At 39.9% G+C, this 26,458-nt stretch overlaps 1 protein-coding gene across 1 annotated transcript; it reads right to left on the reverse strand.

Annotated features, from left to right (window-relative positions):
• Positions 1 to 370: 370 nt before the first annotated feature.
• Positions 371 to 26,180, reverse strand: LOC140105544 (protein NDNF-like). Its single transcript, XM_072129503.1, has 4 exons — positions 25,750 to 26,180; positions 22,693 to 22,876; positions 7,918 to 8,045; positions 371 to 6,982 (listed from the first exon to the last, which is right to left on the reverse strand). The coding sequence occupies exons 1-4, from the start codon at positions 25,754 to 25,756 to the stop codon at positions 5,628 to 5,630; spliced, it is 1,674 nt and encodes a 557-aa protein (XP_071985604.1). The 5' UTR covers positions 25,757 to 26,180; the 3' UTR covers positions 371 to 5,627.
• Positions 26,181 to 26,458: the final 278 nt, after the last annotated feature.

Below are 26,458 nucleotides of genomic sequence, written 5' to 3' on the forward strand. Positions count from 1 at the left end.
CCTGTGTGTGAATACTGCTTGATCTGATCACCAGTTACCTTACATTAGCTGTTACCTGACTATCCCTATTGCATCTTTGTACCACACAGCCATCTTGTCATTTTATTATAATTTTGTTGTAATAAGCAGTTTTCCAAGGTAACTCAATGCTGTCCTTAGTTAAAGTTAAATAAAGCCACATAGCAACTTAGAATACATGCAAACCCTATTCTATCTGTATTGTTAGATACTAACTTTACACAAGACTATAAAACCATGGTATAGGCTTTATTTTTCCACCAAATTAAAATAGTTGTCCTCTGATGTAAAGAGCTCCAAGTCCGACCGAAAGGATTCTATTTCATCATCATGGTGCTCAAAAGGAGTCACATTGGGAATATAGAATTTTAATAGAAAATCTTCACAGATGCACAACATACTCCATATATTACAGACTGTAGTTGTTAAAAGTTTGATACAGAGGTCAATGCTGTGTCTTTTCGAATTATTTTCTATTTTACTTGGAACTGAATTCATGAGCAAACAACAGAAAAGATCACATCATACACTTTACACAGTACAATAAAAGCCTGCATGTATTTGTTGCTCCATCATTTATTGTAATTAGATTGACTTTTGAAATACTAAAAACACTAAAACATACAACAGTAGCTACACTACTAATTTTGTATCTATCAAATCTTTGGTGAATTGCTTTAGTCTTAGCAATAACTTTTAATGGTTTTTCAAACCTTAAATTATTTTGCACTACGTTTTGAGTTGCATTACACGGTGGCTGAGTTCTGACCATTACAGCCTTGCAGCGCTGGGGTCCTGGGTTCTAATCCCACCCAACATCTGGAAAGAGTTTGTATGTTCTCTCTGTGTTTGCGTGGGTTTCTTCCGAGTCCTCCGGTTTCCTCCCACACTCCAAAACATACTGGTAGGTTTATTAGATTTTGAGCCCCATGTGGACAGGGACTGATTTGGCAAGCTTTGTGCAGCGCTGCGTAATATGTAGGCGCTATATAAATAAAGAATTATTATTATTACAGTATGCTATTACCTCTTGTGTCCTAGTCTGGGGCAACATTCATTATTCTCATAGTTATTATGTAAAGTGATCAGAAAACATATTGATAGATATATCTGTAATGGTCACACGGATGACAGAAGGTACTTGGGAGTACCCGGGAGGAAAGTCTCTATGGGAAGAGTCCGGAGGGAGGAGTCTGTGGACCAGTAAACCCTCTGGACCACCAGCGGGAGATGGAGAGAGTACTTAGCCGCAACCCGGGACCAGAGTCTAAGTTGCACCCTGGTCTTCACCAGAGCCCGCCGCAAAGCGGGACGGTCTTGCTGCGTTGGGGTGCCACCAGGTCGTTCCACAGGTGCGACTAATCTCGCGGTGGCAGCCAGGGATGACAGGGGTGTAGGACACAGTCCGAACCTGGGATGACAGCAGGAAAATGGCTTGTAAGGATGAGCTGGAATTCACGGCAGGCAAGCAGGCAGGCAGTAGCCGGCACAGGACCCAGGCGGGAAGGAATGGAGAGCTCCTTGGAGTAGAGTTGGTGGCTTGGAGGTGTCTAGGAATGCTGGAACACGGGAGCCACAAGGAGCATCTGGGAACGCTGGAGACAGGAAACACAGAGGCGTCTGGAAACGCTGGAGGAACACAGGGAAGACGTAGGCGTCTGCAAAAGCTGGAGGAACACAGGTAAGACGTAGGCGTCTGGAAATGCTGGAGGGACAGGAAACACAGAGGCGTTTGGAAACGCTGGAAGAAAGGAATGCATCTGGAAACGCAAACGGGCTTTCTTCTTCAGCAGGATCCGCTGTGGAAGAGAAGTCGTGCGCACGCTCTAGGAGTGGGAGCATGCGGCCTAATCGATCGGAAGCAGGCATGTGGAGAGGTAAGTCTGGGCCAGGGAGCACAGTGCCACACTGGGGGGCATGAGTGTGCCTGCGATCCTTGTGCATCCATGACATTACTCCCCCCCTTTAGGGCCCCTCTTCTTCTTCCGCCCCATCTTTCATCTTCTCCAATTTTTCACGGTGACGGAACACCGAAGGAGAACAACAGGGATCAAACTCTGTGGAACCTGGATTGGCACTTGGAAGTCTGAAGACTGGAGCAGCTCTGGGAAAGCCGGAGACTCCGCAGAGGCTTCTGGGAAAGCCGGAGACTCCGCAGAGGCTTCTGGGAAAGCCGGAGACTCCGCAGAGGCTTCTGGGAAAGCCGGAGACTCCGCAGAGGCTTCTGGGAAAGCCGGAACCAAACGAGGTAGACATGGAAGTCAACCTCAAAGTTGCCGGGAGTCAAGCAGTTGAAGCATGGAAGCAACTCTGCTTAATTGTTTTTCCTGAAAAAAAGAGCTGGTGGGACTGCTGGGCAACTACTCCGGAAAGATCAGCCAGCAACTTATTAGAATCCTGGCGGAGTCCATGGCCGGATCTTTCTTTAACGGTCACACAGGCGACAGAAGGTACTTGGGAGTACCTGGGAGGAAAGTCTCTATGGGAAGAATCCACAGGCAGGAGTCTGTGCACCAGTGGACCCTCTGAACCACTGCAGGAGATGTAGAGAGTCCTAAGTCGCAAACCGCGACCAGAGTCTAAGTGGCACCCTGGTCTTCACCAGAGCCCGCCACAAAGCGGGATGGTCTTGCTGCGGCGGGGTGCCACCAGGTGGTTCAACGGGTGCGACTAGGCCCGGGGTGGCAGCCAGGGATGACCTGGGTGTATGACACTGTCCAAGCCTGGGATGACAGCAGGAAAGCGGCTTATAAGGATGAGCTGGAACTCACAGCAGGCAAGCAGGGAATAGCTGGCAGAGGACCCAGGCGGGCGGGAACGGAGAGGTTCTTGAAGGGTTGGAGGCACATGAAGAAGTAAGTCGGGGCTAGGGAGCACAGCGCCACGCTGAGGGGCACGCCCGTGATGCCCTACAAGGATCGATATCCATAGAAATTAGCATAGCATGTTCTATTGCACTGTACAGTTGACATGACATGCCCAATGTTTGGCATTCACAGTTAAATTTGAGTATTTTTAATAAATGGTACATTTTACAGTCTCCTCATATCTCAGATTAAGTCCTTTAAAGGGAACCTGTCACCAGGGACCTCATTTTCACTAAGACAGGTTGCAGAAGCCCATCACACCTGCATTGCAAATGTCTTTCTGTCTTTTCTCTAAGCATTTCCCTTCCCTTTAAGTGTTGTATGATATGTGTCTAGTTTTTTATCCAAGTCTAATAGATATACATAGAATGATTTATTATAAGCTTATATAACAAAACGTCCACCTCCACATCATCAAGAAGTTCACTCAATCTTATAGGACAAAATAAATAGAAGTAATAGCACAAGGAAAATCATATATGACAGTCCATTAAAACTCACTGAAATCAATTTCTTTGCTGTAATAAAAAGAAGCATTTAATAGATGTTTGTTATATAGTTTGCTGTACTTTCATGTTCCTAGTGAAAGTATAACCATTGTATATGAAGAGGTGAAGTGCTATTGGCCCATTGTACAATAAATTGGCATTCAGAATATCAACCATTAAAGGGAACCGGTCACCAGGGGCCTCATTTTCACTAAAGATAGGAAGGTCCTTCACAGCTCCTCCCTCCTGCTCTTTCACATAGCATGGCTGGAGCTAGGAGCTGTACATGAGCACAAAGGTGGGGGCTGAGAGCTGAGGAGTCTGCAGCACACACAAGTCACATGTTGTTTTTTGAAATGCATCCAAACCAAAGCCCAACCCCTGGAAATAAACAGAGAATTCTGTCACGGTGCAAGTTAAGTTAAAACACACAATTATATGCATTGAAAAGACAGACAGACATATTTGCAATGCAGCTATAATGGATTCCTGCAACCTCCCTATAGTGAAAATTATTCCCAACTATGCAATTCTGAACAATCTCAACAATTTATGGCTTGTGGTTGGAGCATTGGATGGGCTTCCCCATTACCTGTATAGAATGATCCAAGACTTATGCTCTGTGAATCACATTCCTAATGACATGTAAGGCCCATGTTACCAACTATGAAATTATGACATGCTAGCACAAAATACCAGGATGCTTCCTGGAACTACTTATAGTTCTGCAGGATGTCCCAGGGGGCTTAGCCTGTCATTTTGTCAATGCATGTGATCGGTAACCAGCACCCGGTGTCTTGCATTTATACAATACAAGACACCATGTGCTGGATACCGATGGCATACATTTCACTGGAAAACCATAGGTGATTATGCGCTAGCGTTGTGTTAGTAACCACACCCTGAAAATGTCAGATATGGTAATTTGGGGTTGGGGTTTTAAGAAATGTTACATGTACAGTATATGGAGGAGCTGTTAGCAGAACCTAAAGCAACCGACGTGTAAAGCTGAATGGCTATTTTTCATCACAACATCATTTCTAATTCCTTTACAGTTGTATGAAATTGGGGTACTGGTAATAGCTGGTCATACTCTTCTTATAACATTCTTCATTGTTAACAAAGGCCTAACTGATTTAGCATGATTGAAAGACAACTGGTGTCTATAAGCAGGCACAAATCTCTACAAGATGACTAACATACATATTCAAATAAACATTAATACAGTATTTCAATCAAACAATGAAATTTCTCCTCTGTGAACATTTCTTCTTACATATTAAGATATCACAGTTCCCTTTTAACTACAAATAGATCAGACAAAAACAGACATGGAAGCATACTATAAAGTTAGCATACTATAACGCATAATACAAATCCTTCATTGAGTTAATTACATACAGAACAATATTACAGGTTTTTTTTTACAGTACAGAAATTGGAGTGGTTTCTTCTTAAAGTGAATTTCCATATTATAATACAAAGGTTGCTGAAGTTCTTAATCTTCAAATACTCTTCAAACAAAAAAAAATTAGGCAAAAACTTCACTTAACTAATGGGCTTAATGTAAACTAAAACAATAAGACCAATAGTGACAGCAGCCAGAAATGATATGTTTTATGGGTAGTCTATTACAGACTTTCTCCACATTTTGTACAGTGGAGTTAGCTACAGTATTGGGAAAATTGTGTTTAATTGAATGTGAAGCTCAGTGCCCAGCGGGTTCACAAATGCTGTAAGTGCTCAGGTCCTTCTCCATTATTCCTCTCCCATATTTTTATTGACAGCCCCTTTGCTGTCTAACATGTCTACTCTCTGCAGCACCAGATAGTTTGGTGGAGTGTGCCACTAAAGGAAAGCGAATGCCCTCAGACTCAAAAACAGTCCCATAACCACACTGTCCACATTTCCTAACTGCAGAAATTGACATAAAAGAGCAAAGTGATTGTCAATTATAGCAGCGCAAAAGACACAGGGCAATAGTTCTTACATAGAAAATGAACTTGCAGCCTAAGTTACATATTACACTAAGCTTCATTTTCTCTTTAATTAGAACAAACTCCCCAACTGTTTTCTACCTGGTGCTGTGATTTGCTTAATTTTGAGTAAGGCTTACAGCGTGGGAACTGCTATTTGGCAGTCAGGGAGGGACCAGAGCCCAATACATTAGGAAATGAGTAAAAAAAATTATGATGGAAGTTATTTTTTTTCATGTAGAAACTTTCTCTCATTATAGACATCAAAGTTCAAAGGTTTAACATGTTTTTCTGGTTTTTACAACTTTGCTTTGATATCTAACCAGCACTCCAGAGGAACCAACAAGGTAGACATCAAATAGGTAGGACGTTCCTCTTTCCAAGTCTCCAATAGTTTCTGTCGTCACTGCTCTTTGCACATTGATTTGATGGAAATATTTGCACAAAACTTTCTCAGATCTTGGCCGTGATTCTGGTCCGGAGCAATTGTCAACGCTGGACATTTCTCTCCACAGTTGGTCTTCTTTAAGTTTCCTCTTGTAGACACAGTACATGTTCCTTTCTTGAGTACCAAGCCAGGCAATTGTGATCGAGTTACATGTTCTCAGCTTGTTGAAAGACTTGATTTTCAGACTATTTGGAAAAAAAGGAAATGCAGATTTGTGCATGTGGGATGAAGCTTGAATCATTGCAGATGTATTTGGTGCAAGTTCTCCTGGCTTAAAAACAGTCACATATTTATCCATGAATTGACCCTTGAGTGTAATGTGTCGTAAACCTTGAATTGTTTCTGAAACCAGTAATTTGCCATTTTTCGATATTAGAGCCCGCAGCTGGCCTCGGCATACTTGTATTGTGAAGTGGACCTTTTTATGCAGGGCCTGATACTGAAAATGGTATGCTTTTGGTCTTTTACCATCAAACTTGATTTGAACTATTTTGCCATCCTTCAGAGGTATGTCCTTGGGTTTAGGTTCCAACCATGTTTTTGCAAAGGTACCTGTGTAGGCAGCACTAGCATTGGTTATCAAGTTAACGACAAATACATCAAAGTAATATTCGGTGTTTGAACTCAAATTTGGCACCACATAGTTATTTTTGTTGCCAATGCATATCTGCCTAACCTCTACATTGCTGGTTTTGTGAATGATATGTAAATCACTCTTTGAAAGAAGCATAACTCGTTGATTTTCATCAAGATACTTTGAGAGTGGAAAACTTGAGAATTTCGGCCATTTTCTGCCCGCAGATCGGACAGCTGTATCAGCGGCACACATACTTTTATAATTATGCTTTTCATTTACTAGAATGCAGTATTCTATCTGGTCTTTCTGCTTCATTGCTGATGGGCTGGGTTTCCAGACTAGTGAAACGGAGTTATGGTTGACCGTTGTGACATCAATTCGAGGATCTCCTGGAAGTTCTGGAAAAAGATTTCCATGTGTTAAGTCAGTCGTAAGGTACACTGATATATGAGTGTCTCTCTCAGTAGATAAAAACTCAAGGACAAAGAGTGAAGAATATGAAAACGATCCAACATAGTTTTCAACAGAGTTTCCCTTGTAACGGAAAAGTGTGGACACAGTCTTGTAGTAGAACTGGGACTGTCGGTGGTCAATGGATTGATATTTTGCTGGAAAATAAATGGAGCAAACCATTAGTGTTTGGAGAATGGGTAAATTATAGAGAGATAAGATATTACAGCAATTGTATAGATGTGCTTTTATTGTGAAGTTTCAGTTTAATGACAGCTTTGGTGGATCAAGATTGGTTCAGGTTACCGAGCATACAAAAAGGTCAGGGTACCCCACCCATTTTGTCTCTGGCTTTCAGGAACAGCAAGGCTGGGGCACAAGATATGCAGAGTTTGCACTTGCCTAACAGAAAGCTGGGGCCTTGGAGTTAGTTAAAAGTTTCTTGTTGGATTCTGCCAAATTATCTTTGATGGCCACAACATTGTCTGCTGCTGAATTTAGAGATACAAATAGCTAGGACAGAAAGACCTGTGTTCATATTATCGACAGAGTAGCAGGTTGCAAATGGTCAACCAGTCTATTTATCACTATGGAACTGCAGGAGGAGATAGGAGATTTATCCATCTGTCTGTGACGGGATTTGCACCTGAAATTGCTTGCACCACATTTGATTAAAGGGTTATACATTAGATCATTTTTGGGCAGTTTCTCGACTTGTCTGAAAAAGAGGTGTAGCCTTGAGGAAAGGGATGTGATCTAGTCTGTGCGCCAAAAGATTTAGTTGGAAACTAGACCAACTAATAGCTGGTCTAAAATACAACTGTGGAGTCTAGCTCTGCACACTTTCAGAAATCTCCCCTACTGTGCATAATTCTTGAATATTGCAGTAGTAGCGAATCAAGCTCATACAACATTAGTGAACATGACCTCTATTTATGTGGCTCATAGGGGACGCTGTTAGAATATGAAAAATATTCCTTTATGGATGTGCATTATTGACAATTCTTGTTACAAAGATAGGATACTGTGAAAATTCTATTCTAAAAACTGCAACATCCTTACAAAAGTATACAAAAAATTGGTACATTGTTACCTGGTGATTTCCCATGTAATGCATGTGAAGCTTTGTAGTGTAAAATACTCCATTCAATTGGAACATCACAGGGTGTCACAGTGATAGAAAAATGAGGAATAGAATTTTCTTTCAGTGTGAAATAGTACCTAAAATAAAACACATAAATTATTTATCACAAAACTAAAATTCTGTTATACAAAATTATTTCTTCATGAATTTTTTTTTTGGGTGCACTTTTTTCATGTTGCAAAATTGTCTTGCAGACAGAATTGTGGCGCACATTAGTAATAAATGTGGAATAAACTCCAACTAAGCACTAACACGCACCTTTAGGTGCACATTTTTTCTCCCTTGTTGGGCGGAACACAAAACTGGCGCAGAAACTTTAAGAAGACATGTGCAAGGAGTTTGCACTTTCTTTTCAGTGCAAAGTCAGACAGAAAACTGGTGCAAACGCTATAATTAACATGGGCCTGTGTCTCCATTGCGGCCTCCTCCTTCATTGATGCACCTAGGACTCTCACAGTGAACATGCTGTACACTGACTGATTCTACACAGCGCCAGCTGTTGCAAGAAGGCAAGATGATGCCAATGAAGGAGGAATCGGAGGAATCGCAGTACTGGGGAACACCTGCAGTGGTATTATTTTTTGATTCACATTTATTAAATGTTTTGGGACAAATGTCTAAAGGAAATCTACCATTTGTTTTCATGCATTATGAACCAAACATACCTTGATAATACATTGAGGCTGAAACATATCTTGTTTAATCCCTGAACCGAGTGGTTTTGCTGAAAAAACAATTATAACATTTTGATAATGAGGCTCTGTCGCTCCTGTGGCTGCCTCATTGCTTCTCCTCACCATAGTTATGCACTGCTCCAGCCTTGTCCCCACCCAGCATAAGCCGAGAATACGTCATCAATGTGTTGTTCCTGACAGGCAGAAGTAATCAATTGCTGCAACATCCCCCAGCTGCTGTGCAGGAGTCATCCAGTTCAGGTTGATTAGTCCTGTCTGGACAGTTCAGACAGCTCTCTTATGTACGGAAGCCAGTCTTCACCTAGATTTCCCAAGGTCCTGAATGTTATAATTGTTTTTTGAGCAAAACCACTCAGTTCAGGGATTAAACAGGATATATTTCTGCATCATTCTCAAATTATGTTTGGTTCACCATGCATAAAAACAAATGGTAGACTAAGTGTTATTTAATATGGTATGTTTACTTGTATAGCACAATAATATGTTTGAATAAAAAAAAACTGCACACAAGACATTTTGTTGACATAGGCACATTGTAGCTTGTTTTTTAGCCAGACAAGTTGTAGTAGTTTGTTTCCATTTTAATACACATGCTATTCACAATCTTTCTTCCTGGCATAATGTAACCTTTCCGACCCCCTATGACAAACACCATAGGGGACCTAAAAATTACAAAAGAATAAAAGTCAAATAATATACAGTAATAATGCCTAGAAGACAAGTGAAAATAAACAAAAACAATCATCATAAATTATCAAAAAAAACAAGGTCCAGGACAGCATCCAAATTTGCCCAATCTGGGCTGGCTTACATCATTTTGGGTGCCCACAGAAGGAAGATCCAGCTGCATGGATGCAGGAAGAAGCAAGTTGTAGTCCAGTAACAAATTTGCATGTATTTGTTTACCGGACTACAATGGAGAGCTGCTGCTACTTCCACCGAGTGCTGCTGCAACTGGAATTTTCCTGCTGCGGGCACCTGCCAAGAAGCAGGTCCAGATTAAAATATTTGGAGATAAACATGTAAGCCAAATAATGCCAGAGGTGAGGGGAACAATGCTTATTTTAACTTTTTAATATATTTATTATTATGGTGACTGTGAATTTTATTACATTACTAAAAGGCACCTGGTAGGTAAGACATGTGTTTGCCATTTAGATGAAATAATAAACATCTCACCTCTATATTAACAGGAGCTTTCACCTTGATGTTTAGTACTAACATATTTTCTATTCTTTGGAATTCATAAATACTGTGATATTTTACAATAATGTCTTCTTACACATAAAATAAGAATTTCTATCGCTCCCATATGAAACACTTGCTTACTCTAGAGGAGCAGATAACTGGCCAGATAACTGTTAGCATAGCTTTCGTCTGGCTTCAGTGAGCCATAATGTAGTAGTGTTTTTTGTTTTTCATACTCCCCATGACTTTACTGATACAAATGCCCTAAACCAATGCCCTTCCCTTATGCTTTATTATTTTATAACTAGGTGACAACAGAACAGCGGAGGCTCCAAATGTCAAACAATAGTCTAGAGTCAATACTGTAAAACAAATAAGTCCTGTACTCCCATCAATGAGATTTGAAGTAATGTCAGTCCAATCTGCAAAAACTGACTCATTTTTTTCTCCATAGCACAAATCATGAATGTTTGACAGTGGCCGATAAATAACAGAAAAGAATATTTATGCTGAACAACTGTGAAGCAAATAGTGATCTAATGAAAACTTCTGCCTTTGTAGCAATACACATTTTAGAAAGGTTCTTTAAAGAAAATAATATATTCGGACAAATAACTGGCAATTTTTAAACAATAAATGCATGTCCTTCCTGTGTAAAAAGGACAGTGGGTTGTGGATATGACCAGTTGGTTTTGTACTAGTCCCAGGGGTGTTATCCAAGTAACTTTGTAGCTCTTTACCCTTTAACCCCAGTCTCTGGATTTGGTTAGAACAGGATCATGAAGCTGCTTCCTATCAAAATATTTCCCAGGACTATGGATAGAGCTGACCCAGGCAGAATGGGTTCCAGCAATGAGTAGATGTTGACAGGTCTAGGCATGGTACAAGCTAGGAGTCAGGGCTAGCAAGTCATGCTAGGGTTAACAACGAGCATCAGTATACAGAATCACAGGTAAGAGGCAGAGGTCAGAACAGAGAACAGAAACCTTCACAGGTGTGCTGGAAAGAGCATGGGACCCTAAAGAAAAGGCTTTACAGACCCTCTAAATTTTTGACTAGTGGTGGCTGAGGGGAGTGAGAGGATGGGAGAAATGCCGGGGATTGTAACACATTGGTGGGCACAGGTTGTTGGTGTTACTGTGGATTGGAGGTAAGTTGTCTTCATGGTAAAACCATTTAAAGGGCTTTACTGGATGTTTTTATATTGTTGACCATTATGACAAGTAATCAATATGTGATACCCAATCGATCAGTTCCTCCAGAGGACAGAGTTTGGAAGCGGACAGTTACTGTATACTGTGAAGTGCCAGGGCATTAAATGAATAGGCTGGGCCTTCAATGATCCGATACTAATGATCATCAATCTCAAACGCTCTAGACATACTGCTTAAAAAAAGGTGTTGTTCAATGATAAAATCATTTTGTCGTATTTTTTCTGAAGGAAACTCATAGCAGAACTGTAATCCAGTAAGCTTGGAAATTTATTTAGCTCTACAATATCTGTATTCTTATGGTTCCATGTGGACGCACATTGCATTTCCCTATAAATTCAACATTAAAATAAGGTTTACTGTGTTCATAAGCTTTAACAATTGAGTAATTGCGGGACATGTAACAAAAGTCTTGGTTTGTCCGTCCGTTTTTTGGGACTTTTTGTGGCTTTTCTGCTGGTCTGATGTATCTTAGTGGTTTTCCCTTATTGATACATGGGGCAATTGGTCTTTAGTGAAAGTTACAAAAAGTCTCCAAAAGTCGCAATCAGTTCTAAGCTATTTTCTATGCCTGATCAGGGGCAGACCTAGATTTACGCCTAAATTTGCAACTTTTTTATAAAGTTGAAACTTTCACATCTGATTTCAGGTGACAACTCAGGGAACTCTGCAGAAAACTAGACAATAGTGAACTTTGAAGCAAGACAATTTTAGGCGCCAAAAGTAGAAGTAGCTGCGTTTAGAGCCACAATCAGATGATAGCAATAATAAAAAAAAATATATCAAAAATGGAATATACCTTATATACTCGAGTATAAGCCTAGTTTTTCAGCACAAAATTTGTGCTCAAAAACCCTAACTCGGCTTATACTCGAGTCAACTAAAACATAAAGACAAAACTCACCTTTCTGATGTCACCCATAGGTCCTCTTCTGTCTGAGACAGTCTGAGACAGAAAAGGACCTACAGGGGATGTTGGAAAGATGAGTACAGTGTTATTTTTTTTCCTACTACAGGGGCTGGGCAGGCTGTATGCTACAGGGGCTGGGCAGGCTGTATGCTACAGGGGCTGGGCAGGCTGTATGCTACGGGAGCTGGGCAGGCTGTATGCTACAGGGGGCTGGGCAGACTGTATGCTACAGGGGGCTGGGCAGACTGTATGCTACAGGGGGCTGGCAGACTGTATGCTACAGGGGCTGGGCAGGCTGTATGCTACAGGGGCTGGGCAGGCTGTATGCTACAGGGGCTGGGCAGGCTGTATGCTACAGGGGATGGCAAGCTATATACTACAGGGGGCTTGCTGGCTATATACTGGGAGGCTGTAACCAATGCATTTCCCACCCTCGGTTTATACTCGAGTCAATAGGTTTTCCCAGTTTTTTGTGTTGAAATAAGGGATCTCGGCTTATACTCGGGTCGGCTTATACTCGAGTATATACGGTACCTAAAAAAAAAATTTACAGTTCATGTGCCAACCTGTATTTTTCTAAAAAAAAAAAAAAATATCTAGAATGTAAGTGTATAGAAATAAAGTACTGAACACTTTTTTTTCATTTCCCCTAATAGAAATCTTTAATTAAATGTATGATATTTTTGAAAGAATATTAGAATATTGCTTCATAAAAACAAAATATATGCAGATGTTGTTCAATGGTTAACTGAAGTGGCTGAAAGGCCAAAATGCTAAAAGCTTTGCTTGAGACTGGCACAAATCCCAGAGTCAGCTTTTTCTAGTGGAGTTGGGACTTATTCATCCATTTTAAAATACAGAAATGGGAAAATAAGATTTAAACTAATTAAAAAAAATATTTTACAATGTGATATCAGTATTCAGATGGTCTTACACAGTAGATAAAATTGTAAAATGTAGGCCAAAGCACCAATTTCTTGGGACTGGCTGGCAATATGTATAGAGGCCTCTTGAACCTGCCTTGATAAGGGATGATAAAGATCAGGCATTCAGATTAAATTACACAAATATTAAATCTCCCAACTCATACACCCATACACACATGTGATCATATCAATAGCAGTGGAGAAACAGTGTCCTGGCAGCAGATTACTGACTGTTATTACCAATTTCCTGATCCTTATTGCCCTTCTTCAAAGACAGTCAGGAGGCACCATACACATAAGCCAAAATTGCCTCAGTCAACATATTAATCGACAATTTTTAAGTAAAGGGGAGCTTAACCCCTTAAGGACGCAGGGTTTTTCCGCTCATTTCTCTTTCTCCAACTTCAAAAATCCATAACTTTTTCATTTTTATGTGTATAGACCTGTGTAAGGGCTTATTTTGTGCGTAACAAATTTTACTTTCCCGTAATGTTATTTATTTTAACATGCCGTGTACTGCGAAGCTGAAAAAAAATTCCAGATGTGGAAAAATTGAAGAAAAAAAAACGCACGTTCTTCTGGGCTCAGTTTTTACGACTTTCACTCTTCGCTCCAAATAACAAGCCAACTTTATTCTTTGGTTCGGTGCGATCGCGGTGATACCAAATTTATATAGGTTTTATTGTGTTTTAATACATTTTCAAAAATTAAACGAATGTGTACAAAAAAGAAAAAAAAAATTATGCCATTTTCTGACGCCAATAACTTTTTCATACTTTGGCGCACGGAGATGTGTGAGGGGTCATTTTTTGCGAAATGAGGCAACGTTTTCATTGCTACCATTTTGAGGTTTGTGCGACATTTTGATCATTTTTTATTTCATTTTTTATGTTATGTAAAAAGGTGTAAAAGTCGCATTTCGGACATTTGGGTGCCATTTCCCGCCTTGAAGGTCACCGCCGCCCGTAACCGTTTTTATATTTTGATAGATCGGGCATTTTGGGACGCGGCGATACCTAATATGTTTGTGATTTTTACTGTTTATTATGTTTTATATCCGTTCTAGGTAAAGGGGGTGATTTGAACTTTTAATATTTTATTAATTTTTTTTATTTTTTAAACTTTTTTTTTTATTATTTTTTTCACTATTTCTTAGACCATCTAGGGTACATTAACCCTAGATAGTCAGATCGTTCCTACCATATACTGCAATACTTCTGTATTGCAATATATGGCATTTTTGCAGCACATTCATTACAATGAGCCACTGGCTCATTGTAACGAATCTGCAGATGCAAGATAGTTTCGGGTCAAACGAAGACCCGAGGCTACCATGGCAACCGATTGCCGCCCCCCTATGACGTTCGGGGGCGCGGCGATCGTAATAAAGATGGCGGCGCCCGCGTGCCGCCGTCTTTTATACACCGCCGGCGACGTTGACAGGGTTAATAGCAGCGATCGGTGCAAGCACCGACCGCGGTTATTAGCGGTGGGGGTTTTCTGCAATATGCAACAACCCCCACCTCTGTATGAAGAGGACTCAGCCCGTGAGCCCTCTTCATACATCCCTTATACCTCTGCGCCGTAGAGCTACGGCGCAGAGCGTTAAGGGGTTAAGAGACACGTAGGAATCTACTATTTATATCAACAATAAACTAATTAAGAAGAGTTTTTAAGTTTTCTGATGCTAGATCACATCAATGTTTATATGATATATGCCTTAAAGGGGTTTGCTAGGTGGGGAAGGGGAATCTAAATTGAAGAATTCATAACTTGCCAGACACCTTAACTTAGTGTATTTTCTGTCTAAATTTCTTCTTGTCTAACTTTGTCTACGAGTCTATAACTTTGACACTTTCTAGAAATAATACATCCACAGCAATAGAAGGGGTGGAGAGAGCCGGAAGAAAAAGGCAGATCAAGAGCTGAAATAATCTGCTTTCCAAGCTGTCATTGTCGTCCAAAGAACCAAGCAGTTGAGATGGTCTCTAGCAGTGATAGTGTGTGCTCAATTTAGGCTTTATTGCAAGACTTGGAGGGAGTAGCTCAATACATAAACAACCTGCTGTGCAAGGCTACATGGGAATTGTAGTCTCAGCATTGTAACAAGCACTGCTGAGAATAAACACTGTAAAAGATCATTAATACAGGTAATTGAAGTTTTGTTCACAAGATTTTTATTACTATTCATTCATAGAGAATTAATTCCATAGTATTTATGTAAATGAAATACATTTAAAAAAAAGACAAAATAAAATCAATCAAATGCAAAATTACCCTTCAGAAAAGGGCTTGCAAACTGGGCTTAAAAAGTGCTCTAGGGCACAGGAAAACTCTTATCTACAATATTCACAGATTCATGAGCATGTATTGATGTTACATCTATGTCAACGTCATCCTCGATATATGGTGATAATATTTCTGTCTTGTTCATATTCTGTAGTGTGACAGGATTTGCTGGATGGACAGATTCACACTTATCTGCTCTCTGTGCTCTAATTTGGGCCTAATTACCCTATAGCCATGGATATTGAGATAAATTTTCTTATCAGCTTCATACCTTCCACATGATCTGTATCCTTGATTTTTGATTTTTCTGACTTCGGGTTGTTTCTAGTGATTTGGTACTGAGCTGCTCTACAGTATATGTTGTAATCCGGTTCTGTTGACTCCTCTTATTTGTTTGTATTGTTTATCTGTTTGTCCCTGTTTTGCATTTTGGTGAAGGGAGGGATTGACGTCTAGTTGGCCCTTACCACCTAGGGTATGTGAGGATATATGGTTCAGTGTCAGGGACTACTATCATCTGTGTTCCTTATCTGCTCCCAGCATTACAAGTGATCTACACATTCTGTCACTATTTGTTGAGAGATGCTTTTCTTCTTGGGTAGTTAAACTACCAAAACATATGTTTGCCAGTGCCATACTTCTCTCGCCCCACTTGAAAGCTGTACCAGGCATGTGTATTGCAAAATAGGGTAGATCTTGGGAACAGGCATTTAGCTAATGGAAATGGCTATAAAAAATCAATGCATGAGCCACGGCTGCATGGAGTAACACACGGCTTATAAAGTAACTAAAGTATACTGGATTCACAAGCACTTTATGTGCATTTGGATAGTTCCTCTATAAAGTACTGTATACAATGATGCTTTGTTGGGGGGAAAACTATGTAATATTATATCTAATAGAGCCAGTCACAGTTTGGGGCAGATTTACTTACCCGGTCCATTCGCAATCCAGCGGCGGGTTCTCTGATGCTGATTCGTGTCTTCTGGCGATTCACCAGGTGTCGCTACTGCGCTGAAGTCCGCCGAGGTCCCCCGGAGTTCACCAGGCTAGGCTAGGTGCAGTTAAGTGCGTGTCAAGCGACACATTTTTTTTTTAAATACAGCGATTTTTCTGAATCCGTCGGGTTTTCCGACGCCCACGCTCCCCGATTTCCGTCGCGTGCATGCCAGCGCCGATGTGCCACAATCCAATCGCGTGTGTCAAAAACCCGGGGCAATCCAGGGAAAATCGGTAATATTCGGGAAAGACATCAGAAAAACGTGATTCGGGCCCTTTGTAAATGACCCCCTTTGTGTTACATTTAGAAGCAAAAAATGGGAGGCATATATAGTCGTGGACTATCTATATCTTGTTTTTCCCTTTTTATGCTGAAATATTACAATTTAATCAGACCAAATAAATCTCAGAACAGAATGGCTTCAATTTCCACAAAAGGACCCACTCTCAAAAATAAAATATAACAAAGGAACAACCCAAGAAATAGATGGTTCTGATGGAACTGTAATACAAATACCTTCAGTGGTACGGAAAGAGCAGGGAATATTTACTTGGCTAATCCAGAATATTTTGTATAGACGGACAAGCCCTGTAAAATGCTATTTTAAATATTCCGGAAAGTCACCTTTGTGAAGACCATACAGAAAAGAGAAAGTCCTTTCAACAACTTTTTCTCGGACAGGAGACCAACTTGTGATAAATTATGAACTAAATCAAAAAAATGGATGTATCTTGGTTATCCAGGGTTCTGTTTTTTCTCTCAAACTGAATTTCATATGAATTGGTTCCATATTTAGAGAAAGAGTACTTCTCCGCTAACATGATACATTGATATATGAGAAAGAACTAAATCTGGGTTCATTCTTTCAGGTGGGAATAACAAAATTCCAAAAACGTAAGAAACACTATGAAAGTCATCATTCATATATTGAAGAAGTTTTTTTTTTAAATTCCGCCCATAGATAATATTTTGAAAGAATTCTTTGAACATTGGGAACACAGGGTCAGCCATACTGTAGAGGTATAAGACAACTTTTCAACATCTGAAATATATCATTTATAACACAGGCTGACAGTTCAGTTGATCCTCCTGGTGGCCTTTACAACCTCCCATTTCTGCTTTTCGTTATAACACTAATGGATACAACGGCACAGTGACAGGAGAGGGTGAAGTGGGGCAGTGACTCAAAGTCACAGACCGAGTACAGAAAAAAATCAAAACATAGACATAATAAAGAGAATGCTGGGAAGTAAAATTATATAAGTGGTATCAGTTAGAATGAGAATAGTCATTGAAATTATAATTCATGAACGGTGCCCCGTGTGATTATTTCTATCCTAGGTTAGGCTACAGCAGAATTATACACCAGCCGGGAACCTATCATACAATTCATAATGGTCACCCATACATGCACACAATATATATGGAGAGTCCAAAGCCTATTGGTGCATCTGGGGGTTGGGGAATATCACGACTGGATGCATTGCGTCTTGGCATCAGGGCCACATCTGCCATTAGAGAAATAAGAAGCTTGTTTCAGGCGGCAGATGTCCGAGCCCTGAGGGGGGCGGCAAATATGAGATCAAAATGTGGGTGAATTGGGTGACCATTGTGGCTAAATCGCCCACATGGAAAATCACAAGGAGCTGAATATTATAAAATAAAGGAGGCTATATATTAGATAAGGAGGGTGTATATTATATAATAGAAGTTGTATAAAATATAAGGGGGCTGTATATTATACAATAATGAAAGCTGAATATAATATAAGGGGGGCTGTATGTTATATAATAAGGGGACTGTATATTATATAATAAGGAGGATTTTGTATAATATAAGGGGTACTGTATATTATATAATAAGGAGGCTGTATATAATACAATAGAAGCTGTACACAATATAAGGGGGTTGTATATGATATATACATATTATATAACCAGCTTTGGCTGTATATAGTATAACTTGAGGGTCAGGTATTATATCAATATGGAAGGGGCTGTATATAATAAAAATATAGGAGGCTGTATTTAATAAGGGGAGCTCTATATAATATAAGGGGGGCTGTATGTGGACATTATATAATTTAATCATAGGAGACCTACATATCATATAACCAGCTTGGGCTGTATATAGTATAACTTGAGGGTCAGGTATTATATCAATATGGAAGGGGCTGCATATAATAAAAATATAGAAGGAGGCTGTATTTAAATTTGAGGGGTGTTTGTATCGGGTACAGTATGTAATTAACCCATTAGGGACGTGGCCCTTTTTTGTTTTTGCATTTTCCTTTTTCACTCCCCACCTTCAAAAATATGTGGCATTTTCGACTTTGGGCGCCAATTTCCGTTACAGGGTTAAACGCTGGGAAAAATCGCTAATATATTTTGATAGATCGGATATTTTGGGACGCGATGATACCTAATGTGTTTATGATTTTTACTGTTTATTTATATTTATATCAGTTCTAGGGAAAGGGGGGTGATTTAAACTTTTACCTTTTTTTTCATATTTTTTAAAAAGAAATTATTTTTTTTTACCATTATTTTAGATCCTCCAGGGTAATTTATCCCTGCAGGGTCTGATTGCTAATACTATATACTGCAATACTACTGTATACTGTATTGCAGTATATAGGTATTTTACTATGATTTTTAATAGCCTGCCCTCTGCTATTGCACATGGCAAGCCTACGAGTATTAATGATACTCTAGGCTGCCATAGCAACCGATTGCCGCCCTCTGATGACGTTCCAGAGCGCGGCGATCGGCTATCCAAGATGACGGCGCACATCTAACGGCAGTGACAGACGGGTGTTAGCTGTTTTATACAGCCATTACCCGGTGTGTATGGAGAAAGCTCAGCTCGTGAGCTCTCTCCATACACCCTATGCTGCACGAGGACGATATAGTTCGTCCTTGGTCGGCAAGATGTTAAAGTGAGTGGGCTGAATATAGGGACACAATTTAAATAACACAATTTTGGGGTGTAGATCTGCATAAAGGGGGCTGTTTATAGTTAAACAAGTGGGAGAATCTGTATATATGGATTGGATTTTAATTAAACTATTGGAGCTCTATATACCGTATTTTTCGGACTATAATGCGCACAAAAAACCTATGATTTTCTTAAAAATCAAAAGTGCGTCTTATAGTCCGATGCGCCTTATATATGAAACGGGAAGAGCTCCCGGCCACATAGCCATAGCGCAAACCACGGGACTTCTTCATCTGTCGCCTAACCCGGTGTCATCTCCATGTCTGACCGCTCACCTCTGCTCTCTGTGTCCTTGCTGCTTCTTGGGGAGGATGGTGCCAAATACGATCTGCGGCTATTCGGGGTGTTGCTCGCGTTCTCCTCCGTTCTGGCTGCTCTCTATGAGCTTGCCGCTCATGTGTGCGGGCGATCGGCTCTACCGTGGAACTATAGGGGCCTAGGGTGTTCTTTCTTCTTTTCGTCATGTCCCCCGTCATAGGTATGCACTCGGGGTGCTGACAGTCGCCGGGTCACTGCTGCGAAGAGTCGCTTTACCAGAGCTGGTGGCGGAGCAGGCTCTCTATGCGACCTCTCCACGCCCCCAAACCACACCCCGGACCCCCTTTTAACCCAAGCAGCAACCAGGAAACTGCCTGCGCCTTATAATCCGGTGCGCCTTATGTATGCACCTAGACGTCTTAGCTGGCCTTTATTCATAATGCGCCTTATAGTCCGGTGCCCCTTATCATCCAAAAAATACGATGCTTTAATTGGCAGAGAGGATTCTGTACATGATATATCCCAAGGCGCAGGTGAATAACATTGTGTACTTTTATTACTGTCCACAGTATACATGCTTTCCTTGTTTGGGTTCTGGGCTCTGCAATCAAGCCATTTATATTTATGAGGGGGTCCATAATCAGTCTAGTGGTGTCCAATATGTAAAATAAATGGGGGTGCTGTACTATAATTAGTTTGGGGGGGGATATAGTATATATTTTAATAAAATGAAAAAGGGCCCCACTGTCGGTTCTATATTCACTGTGTGTGTGGGGCAGTTGTCTGTTGTGTTTTGAGAGGTTGCTGTGATTTAGGAACACTGTTATTTAGTTGACTTTATGCTGTAAGTGACTGTGGTATTTTATGGGTGCAGTGTGGAGATGCTGGGAGCTGATAACATCTGGAAACAAATTCAACAGTCATGGGCGTGATGATGTTCTCTTATGGAGCAGATCGTCACCTGTGAGGTACTAGATGACACTATTGTCTGTGTTTCTGACTGACTACTAGATCTTAGTATGTGTAGTGTCAGTCACAGAGGGCCAGTTACTAATTTTAGGTAATGTTGTCTGCATTTTTTTATCAGGTTGAAGATGCTTCAATTCAGTGGGCCGAACTTATCCTGGAAGCAGGAGTGGTCTGGTGTTTGGGGGGGGGGGGGTTAATTTTCTCCTCAATTAGGCTAGAATCAGCCCTGCTTGGCATTCCATAGACAGAGCTATATTCTGAATGAGTAACACTGCCACACAGTTGCCTAAATGAAATGCTAAACAACTTATACTGGATGAACAGTAGGCATTACAGTATGTACAGAGACTAAGCAGTTGTGTGTCATATACAGTAATACAAGATACAGTGATAGAACAGCTCCATATAGAAGTAAACTATATACAATATCTTAATACGACATTTAAGTTCATAATGTTGCAATGTAAATGAACAGCAGTAGCTGTTGAAGAAAATCTGCTACCAAAATCCATCATGATAAACCAGGGACAATTACTCATAGATCTAGTCACAGTCACTGTGGCCATTTTCTTATACCGGTTATCCATGGCCTTGGTCCTTCTAAAATCAACTTTTAAAATTATGCTAATGAGCAAAAAGTGCTACGAGGGTCCTTACCTGAGCCCCTGCATGCCTTGAAAAGACTGTTACATTGTGCAGGAGGACTTTGTGAGATTAGGACAGGCAGAGGGAAGGGGGAAGTGCCATGGAGCAGGGGAATAGGTGAGACAGTGCAACAGCCCTTGAAGCTACAGCTCTATTTAATCCACCATAGCCCTCTTGAATCATTATTATAATTTGATAAAATTAAAGTTTAAAGTTTAGGAGGAAGGATGTCATAGATAACAAATATCAGAAGATTGCCACAGTCACAGTGCCTGGAGATATGAGTAAATGTTCATAGTTTATCAATGCTTCCTTTGGATGATAGACTTCTGTGAATAATCTGGGACTTATGTAGCAGTTACAATGGAGTATGGCATTACAATATATAAGAAAACATATTCTATTTATTTCAATCCATTTTAAAGGGAACCTGTCACCAATGACCTCATTTGCCCTAAAGACAGGATGCAAAAGCCCATTACAGCTGCATAGTAAATATGCCTTCTCTGTTTTCACTAAACATGTGCATTACAATATAATTATGTGTTATAACTTACCTTGGACCCTGACAGAATCCTTTGTGTATTCCCAGGGGTTGGGCTTTGGTTTAGATGCATTTCAAACAACAACATGTGATTTGTCTGTGCTGCAGACTGCTCAGCTCTTGGCCCCCACCTTTGTTCCCCTGTACAGCTCCTCCCCTCCTACTCAATCACAGAGCTCACAGCTGACATCAGGGGGAGGAGCTGTACAGTAGCACAAAGGTGAGGGCTGAGAGCTGAGCAGTCTGCAGAACAGACAAGTCACATGTTCATTTTTAAAATGCATCCAAACCAAATCTCAACCCTTAGAACTACACAGAGGATTCTGTAAGGGTGCAAGGTAAGCTATATTTGCAATGCAGCTAAAATTGAGGTCCCTGGGGACAGGTTCCCTTTAAAGAAACAGGTGCAAGGAGGTACTGAAAAGTATTTATTAGTTAGTCCAACACATGGTTATGTTAGATAGAATTGTTTCCATTAAATCCCTTCCTCATCCAATCCCTTCCCTGGTTGAACTTTTTCAACCGTATACACTTTGTAGCAAACTACTGGATTTTCTCCATACTTGGCCTCTTCTGATGGCAGTTAATGTCCTAAGTCTCCCCATTCTATGATCAGTGACCTCAACCCTCACTGTTCCCTTGTTACAAAATAAAAAATCTAGATTGCAGTTTTTTCTTTTTAATAAAACAAAAAATTGCAATATCTGTTGGTTTCAGTGCATTTACTTCTGTCCTAGGATGACAAAAGGTCATCATCAAGTGCTGCTAACAATAGATGTCATCTCTGTAGTCACATGAACAAAGCTCGGACAATGGAACAGAAGCAATGGCACTGGAGCCACCAGGCAATGTTACCTTTTTCTTTTTAAACAGGTCTTCCACTTTCAGCAAATATATGATATGGTTTGTGTAAGGAAAGTTATACAATTTTCCAATATACTTTCTGTATCAAGGACCCTGCTGCAATGACCACAGTCAGTTATAATACTGATGGGGGACCTTTAACCTAAAGTTATGTTCACACAGAATTTTCTCTCAATCCATGAACTGAAAATTACAACTGAACTAAATACAAATGTAATAACCACTTACCTTTTTGTGATATCTTTCAACAAATAAATAGTGGTTTCTCTTCCATCTGGTAGAATGAGTGTGTTATAAGGGTTGAAATAAAGCTTTCTGTAATCATCAGATGGGGGGAAGTTGGAATGGGACATGCCTCCAGCCAGAAGAACAGCAAGATGAGCAACCCATAAAAGCGAATATGTTTCCATACCTAATGGAGAAGTGAGATTTAGTCAAATTATCATAGATCATAGGATAAAAATTTATATGCATAATGTACATGTGAAAAAAAAAAAACATTTCATTATGGTGCCCCAACAATTTTCAGTGTCATATGGCATCCAGAGGCATCCTACTGTCTGGTATATGAAGACTTATTTTAGTTTTGGCCACCCACTAACCCAACAGTCATGTATGTGGTGTCTCCATTTTGGCTGGTATCACATAAAGGTCAATTTACATGACCTGAAGCCAAACTAGTTGTTTTGAGCCAGAGACTCTACCACTTCATTTGGACCTATCATGGAGAAATTAACTAAAATGGTTTAGATTGCATATAGTAATAGCGATCCATCATCACTGTGTAGTTGTAGTGCGGGCAACCATGGAATAAGGTTGAATGAATTTGATACTCAGGATTTAACCTATATACAGGCAGTCCCCGGGTTACATACAAGATATTGTCTGTAGGTTTGTTCTTAAGTTGAATTTGTATGTAAGTCAGAACTGTATTTTTTATAATTGTAACCCCAGCCAAATTTTTTTTGGTCTCTGTGACAATTGGATTTTAAAAATGTTGGATTGTCATTAGAACCAGGATTAAAAATAAAGCTTCATTGTAGACACCAGTGATAACTGTTATAGCTGATTATTCTAGTCTAGGGCTGAAGTACAGTAAATTGCCAACATCCAGAGGTCCGTTTGTAACTAGGGGTCGTATGTAAGTCAGGTGTTCTTAAGTAGGGGACCACCTGTACTAATAAAATTTAGAGAGGATCCCATAAAAGCTGGGAGTCAAATTCAAAGGCAGAATAATTCTTCCCAATAAATTGGTTTACAAGAACATCACAGAACATCCTCATGATGAAATAGAATATCACACATCATCATTTCACTTTATGATATTGATTGTGTATAACTAGAAGAGGTGTAAATGTGTCTTTCTGTTTCCACAATTCTCATCATTCCTGTCTTTCCATTTAGAATGTCTTTTCCTACAGATGGACACATGACCTTTCCTGTATAACAGGTAATCGTTAGCCTGACTGCCATGCTTCCAATCCAATTTTCACCAGAAGCTCTGTTAGAAAAGGTTAACAAGACCTAGGTCAATGTAATTTATAGTCCATAGTCATGGTGTTTCCAGGACACATGTTCCTGTTTACATTAGAAAGCATTTCATCTGTCTCAGATCCCATTTTCCCATCTGTCAAAGGTTGACTTCTCTGAAAATAACAGTGTTTGCCATTATCAGATGTGTTTTGAATTACAACTTTCAGCAAGGAAATTGGCTAATGTCATAAAAACCTGATTTATAACAAATCTTTGCTATTCCCTGATATTAAAAGCTATTGAAATGTTCATTAAACAGAGATACCATTTTTAAAATACACCTAAAAATCTGCTTAACATTATTCATTTAATTCTTATGAAACTTCTACTAAACTCCTATCGCAATCCCTTACTTTCTGAGATTTCATGAAGGAGTTAACAGTAATGGAGAATAAGGCTGCCTTATCTACATCTCATAACCATGCGTAATACCTGGTTTCTTCCAACTTTGTGATCTGTGTTATACACTGATTATGGTTGGAAAACTGTCTATTATGACCTCTTCCTACAGATTTAAGGTTGGCCATAAACTTTAAGAAGCTATTTTATCTATAAATCACTCCCATTTGTTCTCTAGGGGAAGAAAGCAGAGCCCCTGCATAACACCACTGGTAGCAGATTATTGACCTGAGAACAAATGAATCAGGCATGTTGACATTCAACAAGCCTGATCCTACCATGACATCTGTACTTGTAGTAATAGTTTGGACATAAGGTGTATTTTATGCTTTGTCCACCACCCATCTAATTCTGTATGTACAAAAAACTTTAATGTATCCATTGGCTCCAATGTACAAAGAGTAATGATTATATGCCATTGTCATGTACTGGTTTCCTCAAATCAGGCAAAAGGACCTACTCCTCCAAAATTTCAGGGTCCATAAGCAGCCACACTCCCTGCATGCCCTATAGCTACACCCCTGCAACTACCCAGCGATCAGTTGCTGCACTTTCAATAAATGCCTGGTGGTGGGTGTGTGTGTGTTGGGTTATAGAATTAAATGTGTTTAATTAAACCCCAAAGCACCCAGGATTTAAGTTATTCTCATCTTTGGTGGACAGGCGGAATATAATTCTGTTATTGTGACAATATTTTCCTTTCTTCTACCTTCTTTAAAGCACAAAAACATAATTTGCCTTCCCATGTAAAGTAAGTTTGACCCACATAACTCAAAAGTTGGGAGAAGGATTACATTAATATGTTACAAACACATAGACAATATTGTATGTAACAATATTATTAGACCATATAATAACAGGGACAAAAAAGAAAACAAACACAAAACACATTTTGGCTAAAGTAACAAAACACTAACTTTAGCTGGAAGTCCCACAACAAAAAATCTCAAATAGCTGAATCATTCACAAACTTCATTTTTCTTCTGCAACTTTTTGCTAATCTTCCACTTATTAAAATTGGCAAAAAATTTAATTGAAAAGACTGTGCGCATATCAGTAATTTTCATTAAGTCTCTGTATATTATTTAGGCTGTAAATATGTAGGTTATGCTAGTAAAGATTCTTTAAAACTGACTGATACCAGAGTAAGTTGTACCAAATGAAAAGTTCAGCTCTGCCTCCTCTAACGCTTGGTCTGCTACATCGGCTCATTGGTGAGACTTTTACACGTATACAACACACAGCTGTCATCATGGAAATGTCCAGTTTACAACATTTGCTCATTTTAGCATAAGATATAGAAACATTTATGTTATCATCACATGTCATTATACTGTAGAAAATTGTACCTACCTCCCATTGTGGAAATTTCTTCTCAGTCAGTGGTTTGCTCCTCACTACATTCAGAGCAGCTCATGCTTCTAGGAGTAGGTCACATGGAAGAGTCTACAAGACAGCGACCTTTTCATGATGTTAGCACTTTAAGACTCCTTCAGATTGAAAGATGTCTCTTCCAAGCTTTGTGCCTAGAGCATGAATGGCTCCTGAGATTCCCCTGTGGTCGAAGACTCGGCTGTTATTTTGCGACTAGCTTCCCTCCTCTCCACTGTATTAAAGAGTTGCTTGTTGGCAGATTTGCAGATGGATAAGGGCTTGAATGAGAGACAGAGGGAGAGAAAGGGGGGCACCCACTTAACTCTTCTAGAGCTCAACACAATAGAGATGAAGGGTACCCGGCCTCATAATATCAATAATCTGGTATTACTGTGAGTGCAGGACGACATTGTAGATCATGTTTAATACCCTAGAGTGCTGGGATTGACCCTCCTCCCCCTTGCAATCTCATTAAAACATGTGATATCTAAAAAGGAATGTGTTGGCTGAATACATTTAAGTAAGTGGTTCCTGCCGGGAGGGGAGCTTAGAATATATTTACATTAAATGAAAAGCATTCACAATGAAGTGTCATCTCAATTTATGTTTGTGGAATCCCACAGGTTACCCCCATATAAATCATATGAAGAAGGGTTAATCTAGCAGCAAGTATTTCCCTTCAAGACCA

Source organism: Engystomops pustulosus, chromosome 11 (assembly GCF_040894005.1).
Source record: "Engystomops pustulosus chromosome 11, aEngPut4.maternal, whole genome shotgun sequence".
Classification (NCBI taxonomy): Eukaryota; Metazoa; Chordata; class Amphibia; order Anura; family Leptodactylidae; genus Engystomops; species Engystomops pustulosus.